This window comes from Odontesthes bonariensis, chromosome 10 (genome assembly GCF_027942865.1).
Source record: "Odontesthes bonariensis isolate fOdoBon6 chromosome 10, fOdoBon6.hap1, whole genome shotgun sequence".
Taxonomy (NCBI): domain Eukaryota; kingdom Metazoa; phylum Chordata; class Actinopteri; order Atheriniformes; family Atherinopsidae; genus Odontesthes; species Odontesthes bonariensis.
In genome coordinates, this window is record NC_134515.1 from 16,702,950 (window position 1) to 16,713,486 (window position 10,537).

Consider the following 10,537-nt stretch of genomic DNA (forward strand, 5'->3'; position numbering starts at 1 on the left):
AACTGAATACAGCAGTATTCTGTATAGACTGCATAAAATGAGACTGACATCTATAGATGATGATGTAATATCGTATCATCTGTTACTTTTTTTACTTTCCTCGCTGTCGGGTGAAGTTTTCTTTTAATCGCTCTTTTCAAATGATAAACTGATGTAACTTTGGGGCTTCAGATAAAATATCAGCCATGCATGTCATGTTTATCAATACTTGTGAGTAAAGGTTACAACTTCTTATTCTCCGCTTAGTATTTTAAGGGCTCCTGACAATATGATCTAGTTTTGGTTTAACTAATACATTGAAGATTTTTTAGATTTTTATTTTTTTATATTTCACTTTATAATGCTGATCACATTGAATCATCCAATGCCGAATCACCTCTTTGGATTTCCTTATTTGCCCTTTCAAATAAATTCACCCCCAAAATGTAACAGATTCTTGCTTTAGCTGTACTTCATTTCTCCACCAGGTATCATGAAATGCACCATGGTAATATTTGCAGGATATATAAATAATTGCTGATAAATAGACACTTGAACAATGAATACTGGAAATACTTTAACAGAATATAGAAAATCATCTGTGAGGAAATAGAAAGAAATGTCCAGCATCTCTTTGTAAGGACCCCCCTATCCCTGCCTAGAAAATCAAAACTGTTTTCACTTGAACTCCTTTTTCTGAAGAAATTGTTTCATGTTGTATGGATTATTCAAAGCAGTGGGGATCCAAATGTGGATAGAGATAAAGTATTTATTTAGTATTTACTTATTTATTTTTAAGTTTCCATGCAATTCCAACTCTTTAGAGAAGGAGACAGAAATTGCTGCATACCATGAGAGATGAGCTTATCTTCTCATGGCTACATGTAGCCTATAAGTGCTCAACATCTGGAGTCTCTTTTTACAGAGGTTATTCCAGTGTGACTACTACAGCACATACAGACATTTCTGATCATAGTCGCAGTAAAAAGTGAATATTATTGTAATTGACAACGGACACGTTTTAGCAACTCGCTCATATTTTAGCGGGTGTGATTTTCAATCCTGCTTGGCTCGTCTCCACTAGCAGCTCTGAAGGTCAATGATAATCGCTCCTGACACAAAGACTCTTGAGTGAGCATCTGTGTTCTTGTTTTTAACAATGGCACCGGTTAATATTTTAGATGCCACTCAGAGAGGTCTCACAAACACTCCACTGGGTGGTGACGGCTGTTATGGAGAAGGTCACCATGTAAGGATATAATCATGGTCATTAACATTCAAATCCACTTGGTGAACACTTGTGAGATACATGTTATGACGGTCAATATAACATTGTACATGCTGGATGTGTTTTTAAAGATTTTTATTGGTATTATTTTACCCCTGATATTTAAAACTGACACATGAGCCTCAGTATGTCTGTGCTACGTTTAAAATAAAAGCCCTGATCGTCTTTTCTTATTAACCACAGATTATTTGAACTCTGGGGAGACACTGACAGCGTCCTGTTGCCTTCAGCCAATGAAATAATTAAGAGGATAAGGAATTGATCCTTGATTGTCTGTCCCATTAATATGTATTTACGATGCCAGTGTATTAAAGCTCTTTTTTTTCTATCAACAGCCACTAATGAGTTTTACAAAGATCAATATCTCTAAATCCAAAGCTTTAAACTCTAAGATATGAGGGTAGTGCGCTCAAGGCTTATGTAAACAAGAAGATTTAGCTCAGTAGGTACTAATGAAGCTTCAATGTTAAGTGCAGTTATACATATCGACCATATTGCATGAACTACAAAGGAAAACTTATTTGTTTCAGTATACTGACTGTTTATTAAAATGATAGTAGATTATAAACCACTTCTGTGAGCAGAGCTTATTGTGGTCTGGCTCAGAGCTCCCCAGTGGTCTGTTATTTGTGAAGAGCCAACACGTTTATTAAAACAGAAAGCCGTAGATAAAGCTAAAGTTGAAAAAAATAAATAAATAAAATCTCACTGCTTAATTGGGGTGATTTATTTTTTAAGAGAAAAGATAAAACTGTGGTTCTTTGTGGCTGTAACACCCATCTTCATTGTTTATCTTTTAAACTGACTCTACACCTCCTCACATCTGCTGTCCAATCGATCAATTACCACGAGGACCGTGAAAGAGAGAGATTTCATGTTGGGTGACTATTGGAGGATGAATCCTGAATTAACTTTTAGTTCCTTGTGAGGGGCATTACTTCAAATGGAGGCTTTTTAAACATGTTCTTTTGCTGCTGTGTGGCTCATGACGTAAAGACTACCTAGCATTGTGATTTGAATTATGTGTGTGCTGCTCTTATTTTCCTTGCAGATTGTGCAAGTATGCTCATCCTCTTTCTGTAGTGTCGTCTCTGCCTTTGCATATGCAAATAGCTCACATTGTCTGTTCATTTGATTGAGCCAGGCCCCCCCAGTCCTCCAGATTCAGTGACAGTGGAGGAGGTGACAGACAGCACAGCCCAGCTGGCGTGGAGCCCCGGCAGAGACAACGGTAGCCCCATCACCAATTACCTTATTCAGACCAGAACTCCCTTCACCGTGGGTTGGCAGAGGGTTAACACAGGTACGCAGAACTTTAAGATTCTTTTTCGTCTCTAAGCACATGTAAAGTTTTTTAAAAAATTCAAAGATCCTCTCATGGAAATTGGGGTCTTTCTCCACCCAGTTTGGCTGGGAGGTCCGTGTCAGCTACAGAGTTAAGACTCCAGAGATGGTGGGAACTCAGGGTCTAACTCCTGAGATCCAAGAGGTCGTTATTGCTGATTTGATAATATTTCATTTAAACCGTTTGAATGACCCTTTGTATGCACATAACTTAGATAAAAACAGCCCACTGCATCTGCTTGAAGTTCCACATATTTGTCTCATGTTTAAGAAAAAAAGAAAATCAGCAATTTCTCTATTTTATGCCCTCTCTCTAAAATGGTGGACACAGATAAAATATAAATTAAAAACAAAACATTCATTTGTAATCCTTTAAAATGTTCCTTTTTTTTTAAAATGTTAATTTAGATTATGAAAGCCACTACACACTTAAAAAAAAAAAGTTTGGATCGGACCTAGAAAAGATTGTAAAAGTTGTCTGTTGTTAACAGCCTGCCTGGGGTTGAACACTCTTTGAAAGACTTTGTGGAGAAAGAGGGAAACAATTTGAGAATTATTTTTCATAATACAAAATTTCCAACAGCTTGGGGATTTTATCGTCTACCCCAGCCACGGAGTCTGTCTGACGGTTGCTTTGCCATCAGTCGCAAGGACCTCTGCCTCGTCTTCGCCTTTGTGCAAAAGGAAAATCTGAAAGCAAATATTGATTGGCTTTGATCTACGGGCCCTGAGGCAAATTCTGTAGTGGAAATCGCTGCACTAACTCAATAAAACTTCTGAAAACCATTGCTAGTGAACCCAGTTTTCAAGCTCGCTGAATCAGAATTGAGCTGAGGGGAAAAGCTGAGGTGTCTTGTGGTCTGAGCAATCCAATTCTGAATTTATGTTTGGAAATCACATATGCTGTGTCTCCCAAGCTAAAGGAGAGGCCATTTGACTTTTTCTTAGCACACAGCTCAAATATCATATCTATGATAAAAGGGGGTGTATTAGTCCATGTGGCGCTGGTACCACACACTTCTATGAAGGTAACCCTAATACTGAGAGATGTATACAGGTTCTGGAGCAACATATGCACCCACACATATGTCAAAGAAAAAAGTGTTTGGAAAGAAAAAAGATGATTCCTGATTAAAAAAAAAGCCCTGTTTTTATCAAGTATATATTTGCATTAAAGTACTATGTGTGATACTTAAGGAAAAAGTTTGTTCGAAATTATGAACACAATGACCATGCAAAGGGCTCTGATTTTGCACATTGTTTTGAGGGGGCAGATGTTTTGCTTCACCCCCACCCTTCTCATTAGTGTCAGTTACTGCTGAAAGGGTCAGGTTGTTAAAGCAAAAAAGATCAGCATCGACTCTGTAATTTCTAAGACGAGAACTACTGGGGGGGGCATTGGGGGGGCATGGGGGGGGCATGGGGGGTGGGGGGGGCATGGGGGAACATTTTGGATCATAAAAAGACAAACGCAAAAACATTGGACTTTCACAATTTTAGTAATTATAGAATAACAGGACTGAATGATTTGTAGTGTTTCTCTTTTCCTGCTGGATGTGCACAGCAGCCTATTTGCTAACAACTCAAACAGGCAGTGCTGCCTTCATAGCTGTTCCTGCTACCCTCAAGCTGCAAACACAATTGTTAATCTGGTGGTACCAACAGTGTTTGTGCAGACAGCAAAGCTAAGAACTAACCTTTTTACCTTCAATTCTCTTGCGTTTATCCTTTGACAGCCGGGACTCAGAATTTAAGATTCACTTCACAATCAGCACAACTAGTGATTTTCTTACTTTAGTTTTTATTTCATATATCAAGCGATTCCCTTTCTTTTCTTATGTTTATACTCTGTTTGTTTCTGTCTTTTGGTTTGTTGATTTTGTTTTTTTCTAGTCCCAGATATAATCGACGGAAACACTTTGACATCCACTGTGGTAGACCTCAATGCCTGGGTCGAGTATGAATTCCGTGTATTGGCCAAAAACAGTGTTGGGGTTGGAGAACCCAGTCCTGTGACTGTTAAGACCAGGACAGAAGATGCAGGTGCAGTAGATTAACTTTGAAGCCATTTTGTTTTTTATACAGTATTCATACATGTAAAAATGAACAAGATCTTTGTTTTGTAGTTCCCGATGCAGCACCAGGGGATGTGGGTGGAGGAGGTGGAAGCAGATCTGAATTGGTCATCACATGGGAGGTAAGTCATCTGTCTTATGTTCCAGTCTGCTGTTCAGTGTGCCTGCAGTCAGTCTTTTTTTTTTTTTATCCCCGAGTGAGGCTCTTAATATGTTTCGCTGAATCAAAGTCCCAGCCCTGTTGGGCTTGTGGGTGTCATAGATTTGGGTTCAATTGAAGTCTCTCCCTGCAGTTGTTGTAATTTTCTTAAAGAGAAATGCATGTAGAGCAGCAGCAACGTACAGAAAAGCAGAACACTGAGCCTGGCAGTTCATTTCATTTACGAGGCTTGCATCAGTGTTGAATTACTGCCAGTCAGACAAAGCCACACTGCTCAAATCGAGCAGCGAACTGAACCGGTCTGATGGTTGAAAAAGAATAATGTGGAAATTGTAGAAATCATTAGATGTTTGGTTATCTCATTGTTTTCTCATTTCATTAAATGTAGGATAACTTTTTCATTTTAAAAGATGCCTGGATATTCTGTAATGATTGCGGTGGGTTTTATGTTCGTCTTTATGGCATTTTACTGCTCATTTCATTTTATCAGGTGGGTCACAAAAGCAATTTGAGGGTCATGCACTCCTGAGTCTGTGATAATTGTGTGAGCCCAGCGGTGGACTGAATGTGAGTGGTTTGTATATGTTTTAATATCACTATAGTTTTGTGTTTCACTCTCAGCCTGTTCCCGAAGAACTGCAAAATGGTGAGAGCTTTGGTTACATCATTGCTTTCCGTGCCTTTGGAGAAGTTAGCTGGACTCATGTGGCCACCTCTGCCCCTGGTGCATCTCGTTATGTGTACCGCAACGACAGCATCGCCCCCTTCTCTCCATTTCATGTCAAGGTTGGCACTTACAACAGCAAAGGACAGGGTCCCTTCAGCCCAGTGGTCACCATTTATTCTGCAGAGACAGGTAAAGAAATTATTGTGAGGGGGATCTTTGCAAAGCTATAAAGCCATTTCTCTTTTTGAAAAGGACAAAGAGCATTGAAATGGTTTTACTGCATCCGCTGCATTAGGCTGTAGAAATATTTTGCTGGCAGAAAATGTGGGACACACTTGCAGCACATTTATGTAAGAGCAGGCAATTTGCCTCCAAATATCACCACTCTCTAGAAGGGCTGTGTCAAAGTAAAAACCAGTTGGCATTTAGATGAGAGGGGGGCAGCGGGTGCGGTGGTGTTAGTCTATTTACCAGCAGCACCTTTGTGGTATGATTCATCTGAGCAGAGATCAACTAGAATGCCACATCATTTTGAATGTAAAAAATTCAAAAGATTTGCTCTGCTTATCTCAGTCCTGTTGGAAGACAGCAGAAGTACTCAGTCTCCCTGTTGTCTGTTTTCAGAGCCAAGTGGAATGCCAGCAGGAGTTTGGGCCAGAAGTGTTTCAGCCTCTGAGATTGAGGTGAATTGGCAGGCTCTCTCCATCACCCCTGAGAGGGTTCTGGGCTATGAGGTATTTTATACTCTTTTAAATGGAAACAGATATCACACACAGCACAATTCAAATGCTTGTCATCACCCCCTTTGTACCTTCACCCATTACTTCCAAACTGTGTCGCCATGGAAATCACTGCTTCAGCTGGGTGACTGTTGCAGCTGGAATTATGTACTTCTTTGTATCAATGTGACAGGAAAACATGTCAGAGTGGAAAATGTGTCAGTGTTTTTGAGAGAAGAAAGGGAAATTGCCTTGCAATCTTAAAGTGTTCGATTTTAAACTCAAAACAGCAGATTATAGGCTATTTCACCATAAAAAAAACTGGGGCAGCCTGATTGCCTTGCCTGCATGCGTCTGACTGAATAATCAGGTTGATCAAAGGGCTTTAATGTGAGATGGTGATGGTTATTCTTTTTGCTCAGTAAAAACAAAGTTCTTTCAATATTTCCATGTGGACATCACATCGGATCTACTTCTGTGACGTCAAGGTCAACAAATACTGGACAATGAGGAGAGAAAAGTAAATAAGTGCAGGACGTATGTCATTTGGGATCATTTATTTGAAGGCAAATGTTTTTGAATGATATTGAAATAAAATTTTTAATTTAAATTCAAAACTTTAATTGGCATTTGATCCATGGTAAACTATTTAAAAGGATATTTTAATCAAACTGATTTCCATTAGTGGAATGATTCATACATTAAACCATATTACACAACACAGATGTTGAACAATGGGGCAATAAATTAATTTGTTGAGCGACAAAAAACCTTAATAATGTAATTGCTTCATTGTTTCAGTCACCAAGATAAAAATTATTTATTGCTCCTCTCCAGAGAACATTTGTTGCATTTCTGTTTTCAAGCCTTTTTTTAATGCGGCATAAGAATTGTTATGTCGTCATCTCGGTCTGTACATGTTTCATTATATTTGACAATTTATGAAATTGTTAATTCATTTGAGATCTTTCACTTGTTTGCTAATAAAGATATTCTTTCATTTTCTGGCTTTAATTACTGTGCCACTTTTTCACTGGTATTTTAACACAACTAAGATTCCTTATTGTTAGTACAAAATACAAAGGCCTTTTAATGTCAGATCATGAAAACTATGACCTCTCTTCAGAGGATATACCCAGAGGCAATCATTTAAAACACCATCAAAAACAACTCTTGAGTACTGTTTTGTGCTGTATGATTCTCATGATGACAACTTTTATGCCAAGTGACATGTTCTCTGTCTCAAAAAAGGTTGTTTACTGGGAAGACGACACTAAACCAGAGACGTTGGGGAAGGTTAGGGTGCCTTGGAACCAAACCTCGGTCATAGTGAGCGGCTTGGCAGGAAACACACAGTATTTTCTAACAGTTAGCGCTTTCAACACGGCGGGCACCGGCCCTTTCCTCCCTGCAATCAATGTTACCACAAAAAAGCCACGTAAGTAGCAACACACAAAAGCGTTTGATTTTTTTTAACCACACTGATTGATATGCAGAGGTGAAAGCTATTAAGTCCATTCTTAGCTTTTCTAGTCTTACAATAGAGAGACGATGAGAGTTCCCGTGCTCAGAAGAGAGAAGTCCAATGATAGAAACAATATCCTCCTCTGATCTCATTCCTGGAAGCAGTCTAATCTAATAAGAGACATATGGTGATTCCAGTACACTGATGAGTATTTTGTTACTGTGCTGACATGTGGAAAAAATATCATCTTCATGTCATGCAGCACCAGCCCAACCACCACTGAATATTGAATGGACCCTAATTGGCTCTCAACTGTCTCTTTACTGGGAACCTGTGGTGGCAATGGAATCAGAGTCAGAAGTTACAGGCTATCAAGTGAGTTTCAATATGCTTCATGGTGACACGTTTATTCATGTTATGTAATAGGCTGAGCAAAAACATCTTACATCCAAGTGGTCAGGCTATATAAATATAAATTACCAATGCTCCAGCCCACTTGTTTCTCTTCCTTTTTCAGCTTTCATACAGAAGACAGAGACACAAAGATATAAACACTCTCACAACAACCAATTCAACAGCAGAGCTGACCCTCCCAGAGGATGGTGATGACTACATCATCCACATTCAGACTCTTAGTGAAGGAGGACTAGGTCCAGCCTCAGAACCGATACAAATCCACAAATTAGGTGAGCTCAGTGATGATGTTCTATCAATCTGAACTGTTGAAAAGGTGTAATCTGTGTTTGGCTTGCTTTCGAATTATGATAATGGTTTCCTGGTTCAAAAGAATACAGAATAATGGGAAACTTTGACTTAAATTCTCACAACATCAATGCGTTATTGTTGTTGTTGTTGTTAATGATAACATTATTGAAGTCACTCAGCATTTTTTAAGTAATTTTGACTCATCATTACTAACGTCACTTGTCACCCTTATTGTGCTATTCTGGGCTCATATTTTGCTTAAATTTGCAGCCCAATCCATCGCTGTCACTGACTCTCTTTTTATTATATGCTATTACTGTCCTGTGAAACTCCGGGGGGGGAGTTTACACTGCTACTTTACACTGTTGAGGTTCTTTGTCGAATCTCTAAAAACAGCACTTTAGAGAGGGGTAGAGTTCCATGCTGACTTCTCTTTTCAATTTCACTTGTAAAAAGCAAAACATCAGGCTGTGGTCATATAAAGTGGTTCAAATTACTTCTTAGGCATCAATTTGAAGCTTCTTTTACTCTTTGATGGACTTTTTTTTGGGTAATATTTTATCATAGGGAAGATACTAGCAGCATAGCTGAGACATTTGTATCGTGATATAAGAAAGCAATGTGTGGGGGAAAACTGCATCTGGGTCCTGGTTCCTTTTCACCATGTTCTCTTGTGAATTTGTACTTACAAGTGTAGTTAAAAGGCATGAATGAGTTTGTTTTTACCACATATTAAGCAACCCTACGGAATATCCCGATGCATATTTTATGATTCTTATTAGGATGACTTTAAAATTTCAGTCTGCTTCAGTCTGTGGCAGATGTCTAATTTGCATCAGAAATGAGAATATCAGATAGATGTCAGCTAGTCTATTATCAACTTCATCATGTTTTCTCTTTTTTTTGTGTGTGTGTGTGTGTGTGTTTTAGGTATGAGTGCCCATGGCTCCAGAGCCTGGAGTTTGGACGTCTCCCCCCTCTCTTTTTCACTTGCCATCGCAATATCTACATTCAGGTCAACGTTGTGACACAACTCGGCTATGGTTCGACATTCAGTATTAGTAAAAATATTTTTTGATCATTTGTGGAGGTGGCCATGTTTCTTTCTTTTTTTTTGGTCTTTTTTTGAAAATGACAATTTTGTAGTGTTGTTTAGACAGCATGACGCAGCGCAGGCGTGCTGTCAAACACTGATTGCTTGCTGATCTTTTCTGTCTTAATTCTAAAACCTACTTCTGTTTTGACATTGTTGCCAGTTGGTAACAATGCTCCATTTAAACTTTTTTTGACTGTAGAATGATACAGATGCCTTACTTCCATTCATGTGCCAAAGTAGTTTCAGCCTTCTTGTTATTGCAAAGACAGCTACGTGCATTCTTCAACATTCAATTCCTCACAGTTTTCTTTATTATTGTTAAGGTGTTGCTGAAGGGCCCCGATGAATGGTTTTATTTCTTTATTTATTTTCAATTTGATGTTTTCCTCTTCAAACCTAAATTAGAGAGTTTGAAAATGTTCATTCACCCGTGCCCGTGCCTTTGGAGATTGTTGAAACGGCCTGACTTATGGACACTGGCAAGTGACAATGTTGCAGAACATACTGCAGCCATTTTCATCTCTACACTCCAATAAAAGTTGGTTGCATCCCAATGAAACTCATAAAACATCTCATAGTCATAGCCATTCAGCCTAAATGATATGATTCTGGAGAGCTGAATGTACCATAAAGGCTTCAAAGGGTTTTAAGGCCTCTGGACAGTTATTGTAACGGCCTGCTGTTTCACAGATTGAACTTTACTTTGCATTCACAAACATAATATTTGCCTGTAAACATCAATGTGAGCAGTAGTTCTTATGTGCCAGTGTATTTCCTTTGTCTTTTTCAACACCATACCGAAACAATCAGTCAACTGAAAATTGTCAAAAGCAGTTGGGTATTTATCGATAAAATAATGCCAAATAGTCCATTTTTACGAGTTCCAAAATTTTTTTTGCTTTTTTTTTTTTTGCTACTTTTGATTATTTGAAGAATATCGGAAAATCAAACTCTCAAGATGTTACAGCTTTGCCAATAATCCAGTACATAAAGTCAACAAAATATCATCATTCAGAAGGTAATTTAGTGTAATTTCATT

At 38.5% G+C, this 10,537-nt stretch overlaps 1 protein-coding gene across 1 annotated transcript in view; it reads left to right on the plus strand.

Moving 5' to 3' along the window:
• Positions 1-10,281, plus strand: part of cntn3a.2 (contactin 3a, tandem duplicate 2) — a 34,839-nt gene extending 24,558 nt beyond the window's left edge. The window contains exons 15-23 of the mRNA XM_075476505.1: positions 2,412-2,570; positions 4,505-4,654; positions 4,738-4,808; positions 5,468-5,702; positions 6,138-6,247; positions 7,484-7,670; positions 7,960-8,072; positions 8,215-8,383; positions 9,333-10,281. Of these exons, the coding sequence (XP_075332620.1) occupies positions 2,412-2,570; positions 4,505-4,654; positions 4,738-4,808; positions 5,468-5,702; positions 6,138-6,247; positions 7,484-7,670; positions 7,960-8,072; positions 8,215-8,383; positions 9,333-9,430 (1,292 nt within the window). The 3' untranslated portion in view covers positions 9,431-10,281. The remainder of the gene's footprint in view (positions 1-2,411; positions 2,571-4,504; positions 4,655-4,737; positions 4,809-5,467; positions 5,703-6,137; positions 6,248-7,483; positions 7,671-7,959; positions 8,073-8,214; positions 8,384-9,332) is intronic.
• Positions 10,282-10,537: the final 256 nt, after the last annotated feature.